Genomic DNA, 27,240 nt, shown 5'->3' with positions numbered 1-27,240 from the left:
TTTCCTTCCCCCCATCAGCCCACTGCATTATTTTTTTTCATTTCGTAACGTCATGGCATCAAAATATCGAAGTGTTTTTCCCTTCATAATTTTTCCAACAAATATATTAGTCCTGTTGAAATTGGGCCGCTTGAGACTAAAATGTGATCTGGAAACTGCCTGCTTGTGCTACAGCAATGTACAGTGGAAGTATGCAATGAGTGGCGTGGCTGGAAAATAGCAACGTAGGCAACCGGCAGGCGGCACCGCCCCCCAACAGCGCCACCAGGACACGTCACGTCATCTCAGGAAATTCAAACCCACGCACGCACACATTCACTGTATGTGACTCTGTGGCAGAGAGCAGCGGCATCTTTCCTCCTCCAAGGTCAACGAGCCTCAAAGCCCCCTTAGACAGACGCGCCTTTATTCTCCTGAAAGGTAAAAGAAACGTTTGACGCGCGCGCAGTGGATTTTGATTTTCAACATCGGACTGAACCGAGTTTTCGTATTTTGGGCCAGTATGGGTGAGAAATGTCTCCAAAAAGAGTGAGGATTCATGTTTTGAAGTCTCCGTGTGGGTGATGGAATATACGTGTCTGTGGTGCGTTCACGTGTTGCTCGTGCTGGAAAATCCCGCCGGCGCATCATTTTAAGGTGTAAGTTAATTAAGTGCTGCTATTTTTGGAGCTCGCGTCCACTAGTAGGCCTTAGCTGTGTCCCTACTCCCTAGCGAGTCTTACATCAGCAACAGCACATGATAGACTATGAAAATTTAGAACGTCTGAAAGGAGTTCGCAGTCTTTGTTACTCCTGTTTTTGTTTACATTTCATTGGGTGTCAGTTATATGCAGAAATTCACTATTTGCGGATAGCGGTGACACATTGTATATTTTAACCTGAGGCTGATTTTCAAAACTTGGAAAATTAAAATGGGTTGGGGGGGTAATTAGCAGAAATGTATGCATATTGGCCCAGATTTCCAATCACATGAGCAGTTTGGGACTTAGCTGCAACTAGCATAGCCATAGTAAACACAATTGTTAGCTAGTTTAGTTTATTTTGGCCTGATATATATTTAAGACAAACATTTGTTTACAGTACTTAAGTACGTTGCGTTAAAAGCCCCAAAGGAGTAGGCTGAAGCAAGAGCTTTTAGAGGCCTACCCCACCATAATGTAAGAGCCTATTTTTTTTTAAGCTAACCTCACAATTGTAAATATTTGAATCTTGTCAATCAATGTAAAAGTCCAAATGACACAATTCATATTTAATTCAGCTTTTCATCCTAACAAAACATGTTGTCGAAATATTTGGCTTGCAGAAATGTGCCTTCTGGGTAAATTTCTGATATGGGAGCTGCCTGTCAGCTGATTTTAGCTCCTGTCTACCTTATAGGCTGTAGTTGGCGAGGGGGTGGCTAGATCAGGTTTCAAGATGAGGACCTCTTTGGGTTTGTTGTGAACACAAATAAGCTTTGTGCAAACACGACCAGCACCTGATGCAAAACTTGCCAATACTGTCCTGCGCTTCAACCTTAAAAGGAATCTTTGGCTTTGATCATTCACAGTGATGACGCCTCAATGAAATGATCATAGCCACTTGAGGGCATATTGTCCTGTTTTGATTTAATTTCATCGCTTTGTTTGGACATTTTTTTTATTATTATTTAATTACATTAGGAAAAGCTGGGTTGTCTTTTTTATTTATTTATTTTTATTTTTTTATTTATTTAGTACTACCAATGGCCATGATTCCTATTTGTTTATTTAAGGATTCCGAGTTTTATTACCTGGATCAGCTGTCATGTTGTGAGTTGCTAATGGGCATAATGGTCAGCTATTTCTACTGCCGGTCCAAGGAAGCCTTTGAGATTATCATCGAGCACAGACATGCCACTTGGATGGAGGCTGCCAACGGCGGTGGGGGGTGTTAGGATCTGTTTGGGAGTCGATGAGGGGTAATGCTGACCTCCGCTCACCGTTTAGAGGTCGAGTTTCCTTTTGTAGAGTTGGCAACACCTGTTTGCTTGGATGGCAGTTCAAAGAAAGGGCTTATCATATATTCATCTTATTTAGGCGTGTCTTTTATTGTTAGGACTCAGTCATGTGCCCACCCTGGCACTTGTCACTTATTAACCTTGTGTCAACTTTTCGCCATTGTTTAGTAGCAGTTCGGCAAATTGAAATATTTTAAGTGAACCCTCCCCACACCCTCACGTGAGCCTCACTCATAAATAATTAGAGGTGAAGTTACTGTTCAGGAAGTTGCGTTGCGAGCTATTGCATCAGGTGAACGAAGGCCGAAATGCTCACAAAGAAGTCCAAAAAGGAAAAAGTCCTCCAATCCCATTTGAAGAGTCTGCTAAGCCTCAAAAGCGCACAGCGGCTTGCAGGCTGAACGCTCGACCACTTTCTTCAACGTGTCCTTGTAGGGCAGACAGGCTGCTGCCTTTTTTTTTTTTTTTTGCTTGGAGTGGCACCCGAGACAGTCACTGGCGGTTACATGATTTGGCTTTCAAGAGACTCTTTTGATTGTTGCGCTCCTGCCAGCTTCTTGCTTTCACTTTGTAGCGTGCAACTATGACACATCACGAAAGAAATGAGCGCGTCCAGGAGGGACGTAACTAGGGGTGTTAAAAAAAATCGATTCGGCGATATATCGCGATACTACATCGCGCGATTCTCGAATCGATTCAATAATAGGCAAAATCGATTTTTTATTTTTTTATTTTTTTTATTTATTTATTTTTTTTTTTTTTAGGATTCACACCTTAAGCATGGAAGAATGTTATATGAACGGAACATTAAGCCTTAATATTTTATTTTAATGCTGTTTAAACATGAAACAGATTACAACCTCTATAAGACTGAAATTTCAGATAAATAAATAATACATTTTCATATAAATCTTACACTCTACAAGCTTACTGATTAGTATTTTCTAAATTTGAATGAAAAAAAATCGCAACAATCGACTTCTAAATTCGTATCGGGATTAATCGGTATCGAATCGAATCGTGACCTGTGAATCGTGATACGAATCGAATCGTCAGGTACGAGGCAATTCACACCCCTAGACGTAACGATATCCAAACATCACGATACTACATTATCATGATATGAAGGTCACAATACGATAATGGAGGTTGGCGATACCAAAAAATGGTCGCAATATTGTTAAAAAAAAAAGAACTCATACTAAAAATATATATTGAGGCACTTACATGCTCATGCTAGCTCACATTGACTTCCTCCACATATTGACTCTGTTCACAAGCTTATTACGTTCCGCTTCATCTGGCTATTAGCATGTATTTCAAACATAGAAGGGCCAAAACATGCCTTGTGAAAATTAAATTGCACTAAAAACTAGGCCACCAGAGGGTGCTAGAACTGCACAAATAGAAATCAACCTGATCTTTTTCGAAAGATGTGCTGCTTTTAATATCGTGACATGACCCACGACGATATATTGTGCCAGTTTTAATATCTCGATATCACGATATTGTCATTATCGTTACATCTCTAGTGTCCAGTAACGATATCCAAACATCACGATACGATATTATCACGATATGAAGGTCACAATACAATAATGGAGGTTGGCGATACCAAAAAAGGTCGCAATATTGTTAAAAAATGAGCTCATACTAAAAAATAATAATAATACTAATAACATACCTAATATTGAGGCACTTACCTGCTAATGCTAGTCCACAATGACTTCCTCCACATATCGACTCTGTTCACAAGCATATTACGTTCTGCTTCATTTGACCATTAGTGCAGATTTTAAACATAGAAGGGCCAACACATGCCTTGTGAAAATTAACCTGTACTAAAAAAAAACTAGCCACCAGAGGGTGATAGAACTGCACAAATGGAAATAACCTGAGTGGCAGTTTTAAAATATCACAATATTGTCGTGAGTTCCGATAATTATCACAATATTGTAGGGAGGTTGGGGATACAAAAAGTCATAATATTGTAAAAATATTAGCCCATACGAAAAAAAAACACCGCACCATATTGTGCTTTTTGTTCATTACAGCAATACGAATAAACAACCTACAATCTCTAATAAGATTTAATATTGAGGCACTTACTTGCTAATGCAAGCACATGTGGATTTCCTCGCTTCACAAGCATATTACGTGATCCTTCAGCTGACCATGAACGTGAATTTGAAACATAGAAGGGCCAAAACATGCCTTGTGAAAATTAAACTGCACTAAAAAGAGTAGCCACCAGAGGTTGCTAGAACTGCACAAATGGAAATCACACCTGACGTCAACAAATGTGCTGCTTTTAATATCATGACATGATGACAAAAATATATTGCGGCAGTTTTTATATCGTGACATCACGATATTGCCGGTATCGCTACATCCCTAGCGTCTAGTATTTTCACTGAATGGTGGTCGTCAGCTTGGGGTGGTCCATTACACTGAATGTAGGGAGCCAATAGAAACATTTTTGAGGTCCCCTTATTTAGGTCAGCGTTTCCGTTAACTAACTATATGAAAGAAGCAAAATATTATTGTTAAATAGCTGTATTAAGAGGACAATTAAGAATTGGATCTCCTTTAACTTTGTGTCCTCATGAAGTAAGATTTCAACATTGACTTGAGGCTGTCAAAATAGTCTAATCTTGGCTGTAAATAGTTCTGAGCGTGTCGAGCTTGTTGCCGGTAGCGAAAGACGGCAACACAACGTGAGCCAAGTGAGTGGTGACTTTGTGACTTGTGAAGACGGTTGACTTTGCTCGCCCTCGTTCACTACTTATGTGCTTAAGGGATCTGCGCGATCAGGAACCAGAAGCCAAATTTGAGCCTCCCATATATAATCGTAGACAAAATTCATCAGTTTAAGCTTCTTAATTAAAGAGTTTGAGGCGATGCACATTGTTGTTATAGCCTAAGTGATGTCGACACGCTGACTTGACATATTAGCAACATTCATGCAAGTACAAGTGTCAAAGTTAGGAAAGTCATTCAAGACATGAATATTGTGTAAAACTTTATATTAGATTCATGTAAAAAACATATTTTTTTATGTGTAGACATCACAGATCCATTGCCATTGGACTGTAAACGAGTTAAATGGGAGTGGGAAAAGATTTGAAAGGATTTTTTTTTTTTTTTAATATCACTAAATTAAACTTGGTAGTTGAATTGGAGTGTGTATTATTTGTACTCAATTTCAAATGTTGGTAACTGATACTGTTAATGGGGGTTCCCATATTCTCACACATGCCCATGCAAAAGTCATTGTCAGGTGGGCTCTGAATCAATGTTATTGTAGTTAACTAACTACAACTAACAATAAAACTAAAATTAAAAAAGCAATTTGGTTCATGAAATAAAATAAAAACGAAAATTAGGGATAGACCTGGGCCAATTATCGGCGCCGATATTCAGCATTTTGACAAATATCGGCATTGGCCATTTTGAAGAGTCATTTAGCTGATAATAGACCCATTAAAAAAAAAAAAAAAGTGTTACCTTCAGTGAACTAATTCAAATGTAAATTAAAAACTTTTTTTTTTTTTTACAAGTTTTCATTTTCATTTTTGCCAGCCCTGGGAACTCTCTGCACCTTCTGTTTTTGTTCGAAATTAAAACCAAGATAAATAAAAATTTAATGCTTTAGATATTTTGAAATTTTTGAATACTTTATTTCGTATAGAAAACAATTGTTTGTTTTTATTTAACTTTTGAAAACATGCTGCTGCCCCTGGGAGATCCCGGAACTTGTTAGATTTTTAAAAAGATGTCTATTGACTTAAAAAAACAAAAAAACAAAAAAACAACAACCTCCCAACACTTAAAGTTGCTCAGTTAACATATGCCTTAAAAAAAAAAAGTTAAGAGCTGGAGTTTGTATTTTTTTCCAAATTCTGATGCTAATATTTTCCCTTTTTTGTGAAAATGAATATCGGCTCCAAATATCGGTTATTGGCGGCCTTGACTACTAATAATCGGTATTGTTCCTAAATATATATAAATAATAATAAATAAATAATAAATAATGTTTTTAAGATTGTTATTGTATGTTCTTTTTAGTAAATTTTGTAACCTATTTTCATTTATTTTTCTTCCTGTGAATGTTAACTACTGAATCTTGATGCTTATGTGTTGTCTTTCCTTGTGTAAAGCACAATGAGTTGCCTTGTGTATGAAATGTGCTATACAAATAAACTTGCCTTGCCTTGCCTAAAAAAAAACAAAAAAAAAACATATCCGTGTATCTCTAAACGAAAATGCTTTTTACACAAACGAAAATTAACTGAAACTACATTTTATGTTTACCAAATGTAATTTGAAGTAGATTTATTTTGATATTAACCGGAATAAGGACGCTTGAAAGTGTGTCACATAGAAGTGTTATCATCAAGCAGCAGCCAATAGAACAGCACCAAAAATGACGTCTCTCGCATGGTGTTTTTTGAATATTGGTTTAAAAAAAAAATAATAAAATAAAACCAAACTAAAAGTAAGCAATTATTAAGTAACTAAAACTAATAAAAACAGAACAGAACCACCCTGAAAACTAATTAAAACTAAATGAATAAAAAAAACAAACAAATCAAAACTCAAAACGAAATAAAAACTAACTCAAATGAAAACTCCAAAAATACATTAAAGTACGTTATTTTCAAGACTTGGATTGTAGTTAATCTATTTTAAATGCAGTTAGATTTAACCTGTATGTCATGGCAATTGAGTACTAATATAAATGTATATAATATGTTGCATTATCAGCCACACGTACAATAAATCTAACAGTAGCTGCTTCACTGTTACCTTAACTGTGCTTGATGTTGAAGTTCACGTTAACATGAGTCACTGTCTTGTGGCGCTTTAGTAGAAATGTGACGAAAACAACACACCTGACTCGGCAAGCTAAATGCTGATTTAGATGGTGAAAGTGCTGGAGTTTTTTTTTTTTTTTTTTAGTTCAAGTGCAGCTACAGACCTTTGTGTTGATCTGTGGGAGCCGGGGGGGGGGGAATAAATGCACTGTCATTGTGCTTCGCCATCGATGACACGTGAGGCCACAAACAATTGTTTTGTTTTGGCTTGCTTTTGTCAAACACTCGCTACTAGCCTGTTTGCTCTGCTCACATCTGAATGGCGTGCCTCCGCCTGCTTGCCATTACTGCCTGCCCCTGGGCTTGTGGAGCACGGGGGCGGGCTCAAAGGTGAATGGTGGGTGGAGGAGCTCAACCTTGAGTCGCAGGTAGGAACGAGCACATGTCAGAAGTGTGCATGCGTGTCGTGTTTTGCACCAGGATACAGGACTGCTGCTATGTCCTTGCCCCCTCCTCCCTCTTCTGCGTTACGTCACTGCTGGCAGCTTCTTGAAGGGCATCAAAGTCTGTGGAACGGCCAGCCATTTGGGGGGGGGGGCTTTAGTGATTGGAATTGAAACAGCACTGCATGAATGAATCACGCCAATAATTGCTCTCGCACTGCATTCCTGCTAAATGAGCATCGGTTAGCAGTTGAGTCACCTGGTCACACGCAGCTTGCAGAGGCGGGACATTGGTGGGAACCTCCGGGTACCTCACCATACGACACTATGCAACGATCACGTTAACGATTATCTCACGACAGCGCGATTATAGATACATCGGTCAGGTCATAAATCCGCAATAATCTACGATAAAACTACTCAAGAAGACAAACTATTTTTTCAATGAGAAAATAGTTTCTTTTTGTACCATCACACATATTAAAACTGGTGTCTTCTTCACAGTGAGTACTTTATGGTATTTTTTAATACAAATACAAAACTTTCTGTGAAGAATTTTGTTTTTTTTTACAGTACAGTGGAACCTCTACTTACGAACGTCTCTTCATACGAAATTTTCGAGTTACGAAACGCCTCAACGGGAAAAGATACGAAAGGTAAAAATTACCGAACGCAACATACTTTCGGCTATGGCTATTTCCTACCATAGGTATCTATGAGCGTATACTAGATCGGTGTTTGTGCATGTTTCTGGCATCCCATTGGCTAAGAGGAACCTCTACCATAGGTATCTATGAGCCTAGATACTAGATCGGTGTCTATACAGCGTCCTCATCATTCATCCCGCGGCCCATGTGGTGTTCCGATAGTTTTTCGTAAATGTATGAACGAACGGCCGACGAATTTGTGCAAAAATTCAAACAATTGGTGATTGATGAAGGCACAGTAAGTTTTTAATTGCGACGAGACGGGCCTTTTTTTGGGAAAAGATGCCTCGCCATACCGGAAGTTTCCATGAAGTTTCAGAATTTGTTTAAAAGAATCGCCCAGAAAAAGTGTTCACCAGTCGGGCGTTTGCTCACTAAGATGATGTTTGCCTTGGACATTTCCGAAGGATTGTTTAAAAAAGAAAAAGAAAAAGCAAACATCCATGGATAAGTTCTTTACAAAACACCAGGCAAAAAAAAAAAAAACACTTCTGAGAGAGGAGAACATGAACCAAAGAGGGCAAAAAACGATGAGGACAGCAGTTAAAAAGGTAAATGACCATCCTTTTTATTCTTTGTTTTTTTACATTATGCACAACTCTCATTTATTGTGCAATAATCTAATTGTAACATGTATTTGTTACATGTTTTGATGCATTTTTATGCTTTATAAAACATTTATGTCTGAATTCTGGGAGGCTTGGAACGGATTAGGGCATTTACATGGAAAATGCGTCTCTACTTACAAACTTTTCTACTTAAGAACTTTCTTCCAGAACCAATTAATTTCGTAAGTAGAGGTACCACTGTATATGCAACATGTCAATCAGTTACATAGTCAATTGTTTCATTTTATAAACTGCGACACAATTGTTTTGTATAACGTTGCAAAAATAAATACAATGACTTAAATATTAAATCCAATTAAATCAATATTGATATTCCTCAGAAATGTGTACTTCAAAAGTCAGAACATAAAATATGTTTCAAAATGTTAAAATTGAAGATATAATACACATTTTTCATAGAAACGTATACAAAATTGAGTAAGTAAGCTGATGAGTCTTCTTCGCTTGAAGACTTGCGTCCATTTCTCGACCATTCTTATGAGGTGGTCCCCCTAGCGGCCCGCCAAGTAATTGCTCCAGAAGTCATGAAAAATTGAGTCAAGTTTATTTATTTATATAGCCCTTAATCACACAAAAAGGTGCCATTATAGTGCCTGTATATTAACAACAAATATCGCCATACTTGCATAGGCGTATCACTAATCCATTGGGAGACAAAGTATCACGATTTATCGCGATATCGATACATTGTGACACTCCTACTGGTGAGTGGGTGCCTGTTAAGTCACAAGTTGTAAAATTCATGTCCACTGGAGGCTATCTATAAGAGCACCATCTTACTGTATGTTCTAGAAGTGTCAATAGTATCCATGAATGTAAAATGTTTTCTCAATAATTAAAAGGATCAACTTGCATAGTCAATCCAACGACTCTATCGTATTCCATTCCACGAAACAGTTTGTGTTTCTTCTCCTTGCAGTGACGAGGAGGCCGCACCGGTCCAGCGATGCCGCCGCCAGTCACCGGACCCCCCGCCGTGCCCCCGCCGGACGGCGGTTGGGGCTGGGCCGTGGTGGTGGGCTCCTTCATCTCCATCGGCTTCTCGTACGCCTTCCCCAAAGCCATCACCGTCTTCTTCAAGGACATCCAGATCATCTTCGACGCCTCTTACAGCGAAATCGCCTGGATCTCCTCCATCATGCTCGCCGTCATGTACGCCGCAGGTCAGCCGCTCGCTCGCCAACATTTCAGGGCCAATTGTGTGGAGAGACAAAAACTGCCAAAATTCAAAATAAATAAATGAATGACTAAAAGTGAAAATAAAAAGATATATATATATGTATGTATATATATGTATATATATATATATATATATATATGTATATATATATGTATGTATATATATGTATATATATTAGGGGTGTCACGATTCGCCAACTCCACGATTCGATTTAAATTTCGATTTTGGGGTCACGATTCGATTTTTTTTTCGATTTTTTTTTTTTTTTTTTTCTCCGCTCCCCCACTTTTTAACACAGAGGCATATGCTTCTGTAGGCTAAGGCTAGTCTATGATCATTGGTTCTATTCATTGTACAGTAAATCTTATTTCAAAAGATCGGCTACATATAGGTGATGCAATTTCCATATTATTTTTGTGTAAATTTATGTAATATATGATAATTGACATTAGGCAGGAATGATCAAATTCAAAGAATTTATTTACAATATAAAGTTAACCGTCTTGTTCTTACTGAAGTGTAAAATAAAAAATAAAAAAACAAAAACAAAAAGTCACAGTGGGTGCCTGCCATCTATTGACTGTTTTTGGTTACAACAGTGTGCTGTGCGTTCCTCTTAAAATAATGTGCAACAACAACAAAAAATATATTGTATCCAAAGTCATGGAACAAATACAGCCTGAACAAACTATATCCCAACATTTACAGTTGCTGGGCATACTGTAGCGTGGTTCAAGTACACTAATTAAATGTTTGAATCCAGCGTTTTCCACCGCCGAATAAGGCTGCAGGTCTGCTGCTATAAATAGACCTATGGATCTGGCGTTTCGCGCGAGCTGAAGTGTGTGGAAGTTTCACTGTAAATGAGGATGAAATAGTTGGTTGGACCGTTGTTTTCCCACTTCTAGTTGAATTTGATAAATCTAAATCTTTGTGATGCCTGCGTAAATGTCCCGTCATGTTTGTCGTGTTTCCCGTGGCCGAGTACAGTACGCGCACATAGCATATCTTGCAACTGTGGTCTTTTTATCGACAACGTGAACGTTGTCGACATAACTCACCGGGAACGCAAAATGTTGACGAGAGAAGCGGGAGCGGCTTGAAGCACCATTGCTGTGTCTGTCCGCGCTTGCCATCATGACTGCAGGAGAAGTCAGCTAACAAGTGCCGTTAGCTAGTAGCTGAATGGCTGCGTCTCATTTGCTTTCCTGGGAGGTGGCGGCGGGCGCGGGGGGGGACGGGGGGGCATCGAATCGTGTGTCCTCTCTTCTATTTCGATGCTCGAAATCGTGACGTAATTTCGATCGATTTCGATAAAAAATCGAAATCGTGACACCCTTAATATATATATATATATATATATATATATATATATATATATATATATATATATATATATAACTAAATAAATAAATGACTAAAAGTGAAAATAAAAATGGATATAAAAAATATAATTTGAAAATTCTATAAAAAAAAAAAAATATATATATATATATATATATATATATATATATATATATATATATATGTGTGTGTGTGTGTGTATATATATGTGTATAGAATTTTCAAATTATATTTTTTATATCCATTTTTATTTTCACTTTTAGTCATTTATTTATTTAGTTGTTGATTTATTTTGAATTTTGACAGTTTTGGTCCCCCATACGTTTTAACACCGTTTTAACATTTGATGTGGTTTGCATGATTTCATTACAGATTTTCACTCAGACACTTGCATCACTGGACGACCTCCGAGGTCATTTGTTTAATTTTGTATTCATGTTACGAGATGCCAAATGCTTTTGCTCGTTATCACTCGGGGCACCCTGTAACCGGAGATGTCGCGTAAACATAGAAAGTGACATCAGTAGATCGGTCGGTACACACATTGATTGTCGGCTCATATGCGGCTGATGCTAATGCACAACATGGGCGAGTCGTCGCTGTCGTTGATCTGTGCAGATGGCGATGATAACGGCAGTAGATGGAGTGACAGGAGGATTAACAGTGCGGCCAGATGGCAGCTGTGGCGGCACCTCGCACAATGCTGCAGGCTTTCAGCCAATCGTGGTGAACAACATCAGATGAACAGAAGTCAGTTATGTGAATTGTAATTGATTGAGCTCACCAATTTCAAAATTCAGGTCATGTCTCTTGACACTAGCTAGCGTTATGATGAGTCACAACAAACCGCTGGAGCGACTGTGACTCAAGTATTACACTTCCGACTTGCTCCAGAAAATTTCCAGGAAACACTCGTGCCTCAAAAAAGTAGGGATGTTCATAATTTTCCACAAAAAGGCCAAAGGCTAAAAACAATATTGTATACTGGAGCTTAACAGATGCTAAGCAGTTAACTCATTCACTTGCTGTTTTACTGGCCCACAGAATATTGTGTCCTATTGCTATCAAAACATGGAACGTACCAAAAGAAAGATTAGTCTCTCCTTTCATCAGGACAAAAAAAAAAAAAAAAAATTTCTATATGTTTCCGTTTTGCATCAATTAGTATTAGAATATAGCACAGTTTCATCATTCTTCTCAAATCTGTTTAAAACAGTGGGGAAAAGAGCTTTTTTGCAACATGGCCCAGGTTGATCTCTAATACTCTGCTGCCACCTGCCGGCCGTTTTTGTAATAGCTTCCATTGCTTGAAGCATTCTCTTCAGTTCAGAGGCTGCATCAAAGCCTTCTATATGCTCTAGCATAAAAAACAACATAAAAACGTATAAATATGTCTATGGGAGCATGATAATATTTAAAATAGAACCTATTTATACGTTTTTGGGAGCAAAGGTGTTAAATATAATGAAAGGGGCTGCGATTGGCTGGCAACCAGTCCAGGGTGTACCCCGCCTACTGCCCAAAGCCAGCTGAGATAGGCTCCAGCACCCCCCGTGGCCCTTGTGAGGAATAAGCGGTCAAGAAACTGGATGGATGTCTTGAAAGGGGGAAAAAAATGTTTGTTTTTATCTTCATCCGTGACAAATCAAAACATTAGTTGTTGTGAAAAAAATATTTGTTTCATTTAAAAAAATAAACAAATACAAATAAATTGCAATAAATCTTAAATAAAATGGACATTAATTTCTTTCAAGAAAAAGATTAAAGTTAGAAATTTTGTAATCACCTTTTTAAAAACTTTTTTTAAGTAAAAAAATAAATAAAAATAAGATGCAATAAATATTGAATGAAATGGACATTAATTTCTTTCAACATTTTAAAACAAAAACTAGCATATTTTAATTCATTTTCAATCATTTAAAATTAAAGTTGGATATTTTGTAATCACCTATTTTTTTTAATTGTTAAGTCAAAAATAAATAAATAAAAATAAGATGCATTGATACAATAAATCTTGAACAAAATGGAGATTAATTTCTTTCAACGTTTTAAAACAAAAACGAACAAATTTAAATTAATTTTCAATCATTTAAAATTAAAGTTGGATACTTTGTAATGACTTAAAAAAAATTAAAGTAAAAAATAAATAATAAATAATAAGATGCAATAAATCTTGAATAAAATGGACATTAATTTCTCATTTTAAAACAAAAATGAGCAAATTTCAAGTCATTTTCAATCATTTAAAATTAAAGTTGGATATTTTGTAATCACCTATTTCTTTAATTGTTAAGTAAAAAATAAATAAATAAAAATAAGATGCATTGATGCAATAAATCTTGAATAAAATGGACATTAATTTCTTTCAACATTTTAAAACAAAAACGAGCAAATTTTAATTCATTTTCAAGTTTTATTTATATATATGTATATATATATATATATATATATATATATATATATATATTTTGTAACCAATTTTAAATTTTAAAAAAAAAAGTGCAATACCGCCATCTGATGTGGGCCATGTTTTTAATACCTTATTAGAAATCACAGCCAGTCAATTAAAAAAAACAAAAACAAAAAAAAAACAAAAAAACGCACAGAAAGCCATAAACTGTGAACTGGGATCGACTCCAGCTCATTGGCGACCCGCATGAGTCTGAGCTGTATCGAAAATGGATGGCGAGATGGTAATCCCGGATTTAACGAAAATCTCAGTGATTCGGAGGAATTGTGGCTTGCATGAAATACAACGATGGAGATGTGGACTTTTATTAGAGCGCCAACAATGAGATTAAAAATATGATTATGACTACAATGTAGGTTGGCGCGGAGGGGGGGGTCGCCATATTAGGAGTATGCGTCTTTCAGTGTCTTTATAAATGACTGCAAACAACAATCATCCTAATAAGATAAGCATATTAATGAATATTTCTGACAGAGATAAAAGAGTTTAAAAAAAAATGTGTTAGACACATTTCAGCCAGCAGTTATTCCTGGCAGCTGCGTGAGGTAAGCATTGCTCACGAGTGACGTGTTCAATCTGCAAACTGTGTGCCGGCGTGGGATCAGTGGAGTTAATCCAGAGTGAGTGAGTGAGTGAGAGATAGAGAGCGCGCGAGTGAGTGTTGCCCTTGGGCGAGGCTGCATCGAAGCGAAGACACGCTGTTGACGGGGGATGTACTGTCCAAACAATAGTTGCGAAATGTAACGACAGCATACTACTGCTTCACTGCTATTGAAGCGTAGACTTGTTTTTGTTTTTTTCTTCAACTGGGACGAGTCTGCTGCCGCACCTTTTTAAATGCTAATTGTGGAAGCAACTTTGCCAATGCACAACCACTAGTAGATGGCAGTGTTGCACTGCATTAAGTTCATCCTACGGCCGATTATAATGGGGGGCTGAATACAACTTTCTTTTTTTTCCCCCCACTGGTCTAAGGAAAAGAATCGATTATTTAACTTGGTGAATTGATTTGATTCAACACAGTATCCAAAAGTCCACATGTTGGAAAATGATGTCAGCCTTATGTCAACAGGCTGTATTTAGTCTTTAACTCTATAAAACCTGAACCAGGAAATATGAGAGAAAATTCTGATTCTTTGAAAATACAGTATTCATTGGTCCGTTTAAACATTTTATTTTATTTTTTTAAATCAATGATCATATCATATGACTTTTAGTTTGTCTCATATTTGATACATCTGGTCACACTGCTTTAAATATGTTTAATAGACACGTCAAACATATTAGTATTTCCAAAAATCATAAAGAACATTTCGTACTATTATCTGATTCACTTGCAGCCATTTTTACTGAAGCAACCCCCTTTGCTCCTGGCGGTTTTACTGGATTTTGACTGATTTTGCAAGGCCCACAGAATATTGTGTTCTATTGCTATCAAAGCATGGAATCTACCAAAAAGAAAGATTAGTCTCTTCTTTCACCAGAGAAAAAAAATAGTATATTTGTATTTGTTACCGTTTTGTAGCAATTAACATTAGAATATAGCTAAGTTTAATCAATATTAGATTCCTGATGAAAACACTGGCAAAAAGAGCTTGATGCAAAAAGGTCCTGGTTGATCTCTTATACTCTGCTGCCACCTGCTGGCCTTTTTTTTTATTTTATTTTTTTATTTATTTTTTTTAATATCTACCATTGCTATTGCAGCAGTGAAAAGTTAATATGTGCAGAATTAATTTGCTAACTTCATTGTTTTCATGTCCAATTAATACCTTTAAAAAGTATTTTTTCTACTTGCTGTTGACTGATGATGACATCACATGTGCTGAGGAAGTAATGGCCAATCACGGTTCACCCGTTTTCTGGGTTTGGTCAGTAAACTGAGCCATGATTGGTCGTTATCGACTTCCTCAGCACAGGTGATGTCATAATCAGTCGCGACAGCAAGTAGAAAAATTACTTTTTAAGGGAACTAATTGTACTGTCTCAATGAATCAAGTATCCCTTTAAGCCACCTCGCCATGTCAGAAGCTGCATCAAAGCCTTCTGTATGCTCTTGCATAAAAAACAAACAAACGTGTAAACACATTTTTGGGAGTGAAGGACAAAGTATTAAAAAAAAAATGTGTTTACATGTTTTTGGGATTGAATGAGTTAATAAGTATAGGTGTCTCTCGTTTCTCAATTGGGGCGATCTTTGCAAGGTTGCTGGAAAAGCCATCAGCCGGGTAATACTGCCCACTAAGGGATTATCCATGCAATGCATGTGTCAAATCAAATACGTCGGTGTTTTAAGGGGTAAAAAAAATATTTATACTCATCAAATAGAGGGCTCAAAATGTCTTGCATTTATTATATGTTTGGCTTTGTAGGGTTAATGGATTTTTTTTCTTCTTTTTATTTTATCATCAGAACAGCGAAAGTTACTTGGCTGCATTTTTATCAATCACGCCACACATTCATATTGTTGTGCACACATTTGGGCACAGGTCGCCCTCTTTTGGGGGGATCCAGGTGCTTGGATGACATTTTGCCCCGCTGTGTGTCTGGCCACGAGATGATAAGCATCCTTTCCCGGAGGAATTTAAATGTTTGGTTACCCCCTGGAGCCCCGTCCCCCAATCGTTCTGATCATTGGCTGCGAATGCTAATGAGGGGAAAGTGATTGAATTTTTGTGCCATTTTGTGCACCAGGTCCCATCAGCAGTATCCTGGTGAACACGTATGGCTGCAGGCCCATCGTCATGATGGGCGGCTGCCTGTGCGCCGTGGGCATGACCCTGGCGTCGTTCTGCACCAGCGTGGTGCAGCTTTACATCTGCATCGGCGTTATCGGCGGTAAGTCCCTCGTAATCCACTTAACTGACCTGCCCTTGATTAGCGTCTGCAAGCCTGAAATGGATCAGGGGTGGAAGCGTGTTTGACGTGTCAGTGTTCATGTGATTGGGTTCTATTTTTAGATTGAATTGACCATTAATCTATCTGATGTTGTCATGCATACATAAAATCAATTTTCTTCAACCCAATGAGTTAGTCGGGGTGTCCGATCCCACATTTTTATTTGTTTTGTTTTTTTCTGACTAATACTACACAGTAAATTCTGTGTAGTAAATTTGACTCTAGAGTGGGACCACATAGACTCCATTTTAGAGTACTGTAATATTTACACTTGGAAGAGAGTAAAATCAAGAATAGTCAAACTTGCGCTACAGAATTTACTCTGAATTAAAAGTACTCAACTCTTGAGGAGTTGATACCAAGTGCCGATCTAAATTCCTATTGAACCAAAAATGATTTTAAAGGAAGACTATATCCTAGGGGTGTGAATTGCCTAGTACCTGACGATTCGATTCGTATCACGATTCACAGGTCACGATTCGATTCGATACCGATTAATCCCGATACGAATTTATAAGTCGATTGTTGCGATTTTTTTTCATTCAAATTTAGAAAATACTAATCAGTAAGCTTGTAGAGTGTAAGATTTATATGAAAATGTATTATTTATTTATCTGAAATTTCAGTCTTATAGAGGTTGTAATCTGTTTCATGTTTGAACAGCATTAAAATAAAATATTAAGGCTTAATGTTCCGTTCATATAACATTCTTCCATGCTCAAGGTGCGAATCCTAACCCGAAGTCAGACGTTTTGTTGAATATTTTTCCATTAAAAATGGAAGTTTAAAAATCGATTCACACACACACACACAAAAAAAAAAAAAAAAAAAAAAAATCGATTTTTTTTTATTGAATCGATTCGAGAATCGCGCGATGTAGTATCGCGATATATCGCCGAATCGATTTTTTTTTAACACCCCTACCCCATTGCACTTGTTTGTATTTTAATCGAAAAAAATATCCAAAACAATTAAATGAATCCCGTCCTTGCTGTATTGTCATCTTTTAATTATAACAGCTTTTGTACTGTAGTGACTAATGTTGTAACATAATAGTGCTTATAAGCCATTTTGGCATTTAGAAACACAGCTAAAGACCAGTGAATTAGGTTTCATATTGCAATAAAATGCATAAAACGTATATGAAATCAAATATTTTATCAATTTAAATAGGTCATTTACTTTGAAAATGGATTGTAAATAACTGTTTTTTTTTTCAAATATTTTGTCATTTTGTTACATATTTATTTGTGAATAATATTTATATATAAAACATCCATCCATCCATTTTCTTGACCGCTTATTCCTCACAAGGGTCACGGGGGGTGCTGGAGCCTATCTCAGCTCGCTTTGGGCAGTAGGCGGGGTACACCCTGGACTGGTTGCCAGCCAATCACAGGGCACACAGAGACGAACAACATCCACACTCACAAGCACACCTTGGGACAATTCAATTTAACCTGCCATGCATGTCTTTGGAATGTGGGAGGAGACCGGAGTACCCGGAGAATACCCACGCAGGCACGGGGAGAACATGCAAATTCCACCCAGGAAGGCCGGAACCTGGACTCGAACCCGAGTCCTCAGAACTTTAGGCAATTTATTGTGTGCAAATTCCAGCTTTTTAAAAGGGACACTGTAACTCCTCATGAACTTTTTGAGTTTCCAAATGCTATCCAAAAAACAACACCCACAGTGACAGCTGATTTTGAGCATTTTCACTCATCTTTCAAGGCAAACAGTAGTAAAGCGTCAATTAACGTTTATGGCGGCATTCATTAGGATTTTAGCACACGTCATTAAACGTTTTTTGCGGTCAAAGAGTTAATACTAATACAGAATTATGTGATGAAACGAAATGTGTCGTTTTTTTCCACCTAGGACTTGGATTGGCATTTAACCTGCAGCCCGCCCTAACCATGATTGGCAAATATTTCTACGCGAAGCGCCCAATCGCCAACGGGCTGGCCATGGCCGGCAGCCCAGTCTTCCTCAGCTCGTTGGCGCCGCTCAACCAGTACCTGTTCAACAACTTTGGCTGGAGGGGGAGCTTCCTCATCCAGGGCGGCCTGCTGCTCAACTGCTGCGTGGCCGGCTCGCTCATGAGGCCTCTGGGGCCGCCTCCCTCCAAGCTGAAGCGAGAGCAGGTGGCGAGCGCCAAGGAGATGCGCACGCCTTGGCAACTGGTCAACAAGTACCTGGACCTGTCGCTCTTCAAACACCGCGGCTTCCTCATCTACCTGTCGGGCAACGTGATCATGTTCCTGGGCTTCTTCGCGCCCATCGTCTTCCTGGCCGCGTACGCCAAAGACACGGGCGTGGACGAGTACTCGGCCGCCTTCCTGCTCTCCATCCTGGCTTTCGTGGACATGTTCGCCAGGCCCTCCATGGGCCTGCTGGCCAACTCGCGCTGGATCCGGCCCAAGATCCAGTATTTCTTCAGCTTCGCCGTGCTGTACAACGGCGTGTGCCACATGCTGTGCCCGCTGGCCGACTCCTACGCCGGCCTGGTGGTGTACGCCGTCTTCTTCGGTTTTGCCTTCGGCATGGTCAGCTCAGTGCTCTTCGAGAGTCTCATGGACCTGGTCGGGGCGCCCAGGTTCTCCAGCGCCGTCGGACTCACCACCATTGTGGAATGCTGCCCCGTCCTCCTCGGGCCGCCAATCGCAGGTACGACGGCCGCCGTTCATTTCGTCAGTACGTCCAAGTAAAACCAAAACTTGAACGAGGCCAATCTACATAGAAATATTTTGGGTATCCACATTGGAAAAACTATTGCACATCTTTCTATTTTTAGCTTGTTCGGGTGTACCTTAATACTATGGCTCGGGCACGTTTTCGTTGTACGCCAACTAGGGGCGGTCATACCATAACAATATGTCACCCATTTGTTTTAATGACATCAATATACACTGTTGGTATCATTAGCGAGCTTGATGTGGTTTCATATATGGCTAACTAGGGAAGGGCATAACAATCAATCACCTGGTGGAAACCAGGCTTGTTATAGTTTAGGAATTTTCCATTTTAGTTAGTTTTTATTTCGTTTTGATTTTTAAATTTAGCTAGTTTTTATTTCGTTTTCAGGGTGGTTTGGTTAGTTTTCATTAGTTTTAGTTATTTAATAAATGCTAGGTTTCAGTATTACTTTTAGTTTTAAAAATAATATGTATTACTTGTGATTAATATTCAAAAACCAGGCAAGCGACGTCATCTGAAAGTGCTTTTCGATTGTCTGCTGCTAGATGACGTCACTTCTGTGTGATGCATTTTCAATCATCCTTATTCCGGTTAATATCAAAATAAATCTACTTCAAATCACATTTAGAATCATCTCCAAAGACTTACATTAAATTACCAAAACAAAAACAAAGGACATTTTTGGTATCATTATAGTTAGCCTTAGTTAGTTTTGTAAACATGAAATGTAGCTACAGTTCATTTTTGTTTTTTTAAAAAGCATTTTCGTGATTTTATTTCGTTAACGAAATTGTTTTTTTAATTTTAGTTTTAGTTTTTTCATTAGTTTTAGTTAAATAACCTTGGTGGAAACAACACAAATTATGAGGACGCAAATGCCGCAAGTTCTCTGATTTAGCAAATTTCTGGCATAGAACCAAAGCAAGTGACCTTATCGTGGACACCCCCCCCCCCCCCCAACAAAGTGCAACCAGCAGCTCCTTTTGATATTGTTTGGGTAAGATCTAGTGAAACAAAATGCGCTGTAAATGGCAAAGTTGTCAAAACCTCCTCGTGATTTCTCGTCAGGTATTTTCAGGACACCGATATTTCTCTTCCAAGCAAGCAGAGGGGGCTTTTATTTCCCTCACCATGCAATTTTGCCCCAAAACGCATCAATGTCTGCTGCTGTAGAAGTCAGATAAAGACCGAGTCGCCTCACTTCGACCGCTTGTTGGCAAAACCGAAGTTTTTGCACATTTTTCTGTCAAGCAGAGTAAGAATGAATTGATATCACCTCATAGTTTCAATGTTTTCTTCGCATTAATAGTAAATCAACAAAGGTTAGCTACCCGGAGCTATCGTTAGCCTTTGGCTAATAACAACAATGGAGAACATGACCTTAGCGCAGATGTAGTCGATTCTGCTCATTTTGGAGGGATTCAACCGCTCGTGTGAAGTTTGAAGTTTATTGAACATATGCATATATACATATATAATTATATAAACACATAAACAAATAAAGAAAGTTAAAAGTAAAAATAAAAGAAACATCCAATAAATATCGATTTATATGTTCAAGGGAGTAGGAAGAAGTTGAAAACTTATCCAGTCCTACCCCTTATTCTTCATATCATATCACTTATTTACAATAAATTACATTTTAATAAAAGAAAATATATAATCCTACTCATATAACGTATAAAAATTAAAAAAAATACACAATAGTAACACACATATATACAAATTTCATTACACTCATATTGATACATCAAAGAAAAATAAGTAAATAAATAAATCATTTCTACAATTTTCTTAACTCATGTCTGATTTAAATAATAATATTGAACTTTACTTTTAAACATTTTTTTAAATTCAACAAGTGAATTACATCTTTTCAGGTCAGTTCCCAAGTTATTCCACAAATTAACTCCTTTAACGGAGACACACCTTTGCATAATATTTGTTCTTGTTTTGTTTTTTTTGTACACACTTGTACCCCTTATCTCATAAGGACAGTGTCTAATTTCAAACAACTTTTGAGTGTGCGTGTTGTCACAGTTTGATCCAGCGCAGACATTTTTCATAGTTGTTTAGGGAAGGGAATAAACCGGACAGTGTCTCTCGTCTCTCTTACACAAGCCGTGACTACAGCAGGGTGCCGGTTAGTCGATTGGGATAACGGCTATCACTCTTACACAAGCCGTGACTACAGCATTTAACCATTTTTACTCATGTTTTTCTTGGCTTTGGACAACAACGCAATCCACCACCGGGAGCTGGATTGCTTTTGTTCGTCCGCAGATTGGTTTACAAGGTCATGCAGCCGTGGTTTACAGTATGGTCAATTGCTAAGACTTCTAAAGCAACAATTCTGCCCATCCCTCATTCCAGTATAATAGAAGTAACGTGTGCATATTTTCTGATGTTTTTGAAGCACTTTAGCTTCAGTGTTTTGTTATACATTTGTTTTTAAATTCAGATGTTTGAATTTTCTCACAGGGAAACTAGTGGACGTCACCAAGAATTACAAGATCATGTATTTCTGCTGCGGCGCCGTGGTGACGGTGGCGAGCGTTTGGCTCTTCATCGGCAACTTCATCAACTACAGGCTGCTGGAGCGCGAGCGCAAACTTGAGCAGTACAAGCCCGCGGGGTCGGACGATCCCGACGCGCTCCGGAAGCAGGCGGAAGCCGAGAACCCGCCGGCCTTAGGCGAGGACGCGGAGCCGGATGAGGAGGCGGGCAGGGAGTCCATGCAACGGGAAACCAACATGTAAGAACGGTTTTGTTTTTTTGTTTTCGAAAGCTTCCTTCCGTCGTCTGCAACCATCAAGCTGAGAGAGTGCCTCGCGGTGTTCCACCTGGCTCTTTTCTGGGGCCTCTGCAACTCCTCAACACTGCCAAAGGAACACTGACTCAAAACTCATGTCTGATTCACTGTAGACTTCAAAATGTCCTAAAATGTCACAAATCAGTTACAAATAGTGGAAATTCAACAAATTGAGCGTGGAAAAAGCCACGTCATAGCGATTTATGTCTTCCAATTAGATCCAAACGTGGCATAAGTGCGTTGCCGTATTTCCCAGAAGAGAAGCAGCTCCTCAACGATCCAGCATTGAAGTAAATGAGCCATAAAACAGTGTTACAAAGGGCCGTCTTGAAGTCACTCTCGTCTAAAGGCGTGGATGACGCCTTCAAACTCAAAACGGCTCCGACTGGTTGTTGTCTGTGACGATGACATCATTTATGCTGGTAAGCTTTCACATGTCGCCGAGCAGGAAATGGAATGCAAGCTCCTCCTAATTGTTCAGTGTGACTGGCAGCCTCAACGTCCCCCTCTGGCGCCCTCTAGAGAACCCCAGGGCATAACAATCCCTCTTTTGGGGGCTGCTGCTACTGTTTAATCTGCACTTAATCCAAACGAAAACAACTTGCTTGACTTCAACTCATGTAGGATTGAATGTACTCTCCTTCGCAGGCCTTAATAATAATAAGGTAATAATGAACAAAACCATCTGCATAAAACTGAACAATAGACACAACAAAAATCTATCAAGTTTATTTTGCCCTTTGCCTAATGAAGTGCACAGTAAAACTGTTTATTTGAGTAGCCATTAGGGCTGAATGATTTTGGATAATTGTCCAATTGGGATTTTATTCCCTAAATATTGCCATTTGTCGATTTAAATGAGAAACATCATATTGGCCGCATAGAGCTGAATTTATGATGAATTTTGTTTATTTTTATGTGGTCGCTAACAACTTCCACAGACCGGTTGAAATTGCATCCTTTGCAGTTCTCAAATGATCATATCACAAATATGTTGAAAATGCAAGTGAAATTTCACGTTCAGCCATTGCCTTAATTGTAATGGAAGGAATGAAGTGGGAAGTAGTGAAAAAAGTTCTTGTTACTGAAGTCATCAAGGAAAAGTTTTTTTTTTCCTTGGTTGTATAATTTAATTTGTGCTGCATTTCTGTCCAAGGTCGGTAGTCCTGTTGACCAATATACCGTCTGTCCACATGTTCCAAAACTGACTAATCAAAGTTGTCCTGTGTGTCAACATAAAACAGCTGCTACACATTGATCCTAACAAAATTGTACCTTTATATTGTTGAACGGAGCACTTTCTTCCATTGCGTTCCAACTGAGATTCTCCCCTAAATCAGCCAGTAGAAATATATGATTGTATATTTTGCAACTCTTGCGTGTTACACAGTATTTTTGATATGTTAGCAAAAGTCCACCTTCACTGTGCTTTGTATGACTTTGAATGTTTTCTCGTTGAATCGATGAAAATCGCTATGCAAACTATTTTTTTCCCATGCTGATTTTCAAGGAGGGGAGAAGAAATAAGCTGTACAATCACAGGTTGGCTTTGCAACACTGCCCCCTGCTGGTGTGTCAACTCGTCAGATTATTGCTGTGGAAAGAAGTTGCTGCTTGGAGACGTGATGTGAAGTTCTCCTCTTATTCCAATGTTGTACAGAGAACAAAGTCAAACATTTCTTTGTATTTTGAGCTTGCGTATTTATTCTCTGAACAAAACAGATGATATCATTTGTTACTAGAAACAGATTTTGAATCTCCTGTATATTTTTTAGGAGTTTTTTTTTTTTCAGTTTGGGTTGAATTGGCAGGATAAAAAAAAATGTGGATGATTGTGAACAAACTGGTTTGCTTCTGGGAGTTTCTCATGTCACTCTCTGGTGCCTTATATTATATTATGCACTTGCATCGATTCCAATTTTGGTCTTTCGCGTGTATATTTTGGATCCGGCTTCCTACCCAAGTTTCCTTGTGCGTACAACATAGCCGACAGCAAAAAGTTTGAAAAATGGTGTTCATGGTGTCCGACCAGTAGCAGACGCAGTTAAAACCTTCTTGTGTACACTTTCTGTATGGCCATTCAGATTATAATCCTTCCACTACCTCCGCAAACGTCCTTGTCACACTGAGGGCAAATATACAACACGGGTGTAGACAAATGATTTTTTATTTTTTTTTATTTGTCACATGTTACGTAATCAATAAAGTATATATCCAGCCAAATGCTCAGCCAGTTTATCTGTATATCAGTAGTACTAATGTGTCACATGTTGATATCAGATGAATTTATGATGATCAACCAAATAAAAGTCCTTATTGTGATATAACGTTGTGAGCACCATGAGTCATAACAATATCAGTCAGCGCCAAGGTTATTATAGTTTTGGAATTTAAATTTTATTCAGTTTTAATTTTGTTTTGCGGCTTGTTTTTTTAAAATTAGTTTTAATTTAGTTTTCAGGTGGTTATTAGTTTTTATTAGTTTTAAGTTATTTAATAAATGCTTGTTTTTAGTTTAGGTTTAGTTATTTTGATTATTTGTTTTTTTATGTGTATTGTGTGCAATTTTAAAATAAAAAAAGAAAACATGGGAGCAACGTTATCTGAATGTGCTTTTCTATTGGCTGCTGCTCGATGACGTCACTTCTGTGACACACTTTCAAACATCCTTATTCCAGTTAATATCAAAATAAATCTTCAAATCACATTTAAAATCATCCCCAAAGGCTTATGCATTAAATTAATTACCAAACACTAAAACGAAGGACATTTTTGCTCTAACTATAGTTAGTCTTGGTAAGTTTTGTAAACATAAAATGTAGTTTGTTAGTTTTGGTTTTTAAAAAAAACACTTTTTAGTTTTATTTTATTTCATTAACGAAATTTCTCTTTGAAATTTAGTTTTCTCCTTAGTTTTGGTGAACTAAAAATAACCTTGGCTCGGCTCACATGCTCATCAGGATTGGACGTGCGTCTCTCAACTCAAAGTATGACTCCGCTTGCTCTTTGGCTGCATGAAACCGGCTAATCATCAAGTGCCAGTCTGTCAGTAATTCTGCCCGGTGACCACCCCTCACCTCCGTGAGCCACAGTTAACATTTTAAAAGATGCAGGAGGGTGGGAATGCACACCTCTTCCCTCATCTGTATGCGCTGCCTTGGCGAGCCGATGATGGCTGGAGACCCTCAGGCGGAGTTTGAGGCTAGATTTTAATGGGACAGTAAGGGTCAACCGGGGAGGAGAGAACAATAAGCCTCTGCAGGTCTATGTGATCAGCCAGACCCCAGCGGCGGCGGTGGTGGGAGGGTGGTTGGTGATGGTGGGTGGGGGGCCGATACCTGCTGGAGGGCTTGGAGTGCATGAATATGACCTTCAAAAGAGCACCTCTATTCCCTACATGGCTCTGCTGGGCAGCGATTATAATAACAGCACTAATGAACTTACAACAGCACAAGAGAATTTAGTGGGAGTCGGATAGGATGATGGAAAATGTTTGCTTTCACAATCAGTATCAGGATTTAGTAAGAATATGTCCCCCAAAAAAAAAAAAAAAACTTGAATTCTCACATTTTGTTTTGATGTCAAAATACCCAATAATCATGACTTGCAATGCGGCAAAATTTGGTCAAGTTTTGTACAAAATGCAATTCACTCATCTCATTAGTGGAAAAGTACAAGTTTTAATCACGTATTGAAATATAATTTTAATATTTACGTATTGTTTGGTTATTTTAAATATGATCAAAAACAAGTATGTATGCGCCCTTGACATCCTACTTTGAAAATATGCTAGCAAAATGTTGTAATTTTTTTCAAGTCACAGTCCAGCCAGCCAATAAAAGTCACTTTAGTCAGGATGAATGCATTGTATTTTATTTGTACATTTTTAAGAATTTTTTATATATATATTTTTTATTTAAATTGCAATTTGACTCAATGAAAAAAGAATGCTTAAACGAAATATTTGTATTTTTTTTTAGACATTGAAGCAAAGCTTAAAGAAAAAAAAGAAGAAATTTAAAATAAATTAACTTCCAGCCATTTTCACAGAAGCGACCCCCTTCTCGCCCAGCTGTTTTACTGGATTTTGACTAATTTTGCAAGGTCCACAGAATATTGTGTTTTATTGCTATCAAAACATGGAACCTACCAAAAGAAAGATTATAGTCTCTTCTGTCATCAGGGGAAAAAAAAAAAAGTATATTTCTGTTTCCGTTTCGCAGCAATTAGCATTAGAATATAGCTAACTGTCATTGATATTAACATTGCTGGTGAAAGCACTGACAAAAAGAGCTTGTTGCAACATGGCCCTGGTTGATCTATTGTACTCTTTATACTCTGTTGCCACCTGCTGGCCGCTTTTGTAATTACTACCTTTTTTTTTCATCCTTTCTCTGCAGTTGAGAGGTAGCATCAAAGCCTTCTGTATGCTCTAGCATAAAAAAAAAAAAAACCCGAGACGTACAAATGCGTCTTTGGGACACTTAATGCATTTAAAATAGAATGTATTCATACGTTTTTGGGAACAAATGAGTCAAAATATTTATTTTTATTTTTTATTTGGTTTTTTTTATGGCAAAATATGAATACTGATCCTTCTATGGTTTTCTGGCAAATTCTGCTAGAATTGCCTCAACTGGAACAAATACAATGGATTTAGAAAGTCTCCTATGATGCCAAAATCCTACTAGAACATCCTGAGTTTAATTTGGGGGTTGGGAAACACTTTAATTGGCAGCAGCTGTGTGCTCACTTCATTTATCATGAACTTGAATGGCATTGATTCATTCCGAACACCGGCATCTCTAGTTATAAGAGGGTGTGCACACTTTTGCAATAACATGTTTGTTTTTTGTTTTTTTCCGGGGTTAAATAGTATTTAAAATGCTTCATCTTGATCTTATAATATTAAAAACCTATGTGAAGAGGGGTGTTTTGTTGTTGTTGTTTTTAACTATCCGTTGCACACAGTGGCTGCTGCTCGTGTATTCGAAGAATAAAACTGCTGAGTGGAAGCATCAACTCACATCCCCGTTCCAGTCCCACACTTGCAAAAAAGTGTGCGTAGAAAGCCAATGATAAAATGGGCAGCAGCCCCGAGGTGTTGTGACCCAAACGTGGACCTTGGACTGTTCTTCCCAAAAGCTACAAGCTTGCTGCCGTGTCTCAACAAGACACGCATTAACCTTTCTTTCCGCCGTGACTTTTTTTTTTTTTCTTCTTCTTCTTCTTCTGCGAAGATGGTCCACTTTGAAGTGCCTC

General features: G+C 38.0%; 1 protein-coding gene across 4 annotated transcripts; it reads left to right on the top strand.

Annotated features, from left to right (window-relative positions):
- Nucleotides 1-24,571, top strand: LOC144003475 (monocarboxylate transporter 2). 4 transcript variants are annotated; one of them, XM_077499752.1, is made up of 6 exons: nt 1-420; nt 9,494-9,737; nt 16,263-16,406; nt 18,348-19,136; nt 21,648-21,921; nt 23,489-24,571. In XM_077499752.1, exons 2-6 carry the CDS (start codon nt 9,521-9,523, stop codon nt 23,607-23,609), a joined length of 1,545 nt encoding a protein of 514 aa, XP_077355878.1. In that variant the 5' UTR covers nt 1-420; nt 9,494-9,520; the 3' UTR covers nt 23,610-24,571. The 4 variants fall into 4 exon arrangements, with proteins under 4 accessions (XP_077355878.1, XP_077355880.1, XP_077355881.1 ...); XM_077499754.1 differs by lacking the exon at nt 1-420 and adding an exon at nt 442-638; XM_077499755.1 differs by lacking the exon at nt 1-420 and adding an exon at nt 2,905-7,894.
- Nucleotides 24,572-27,240: the final 2,669 nt, after the last annotated feature.

The sequence above is a fragment of the Festucalex cinctus genome, chromosome 16 (genome assembly GCF_051991245.1).
Source record: "Festucalex cinctus isolate MCC-2025b chromosome 16, RoL_Fcin_1.0, whole genome shotgun sequence".
Taxonomy (NCBI): Eukaryota; Metazoa; Chordata; class Actinopteri; order Syngnathiformes; family Syngnathidae; genus Festucalex; species Festucalex cinctus.
This window is presented reverse-complemented; position numbering and strand designations above follow the sequence as displayed.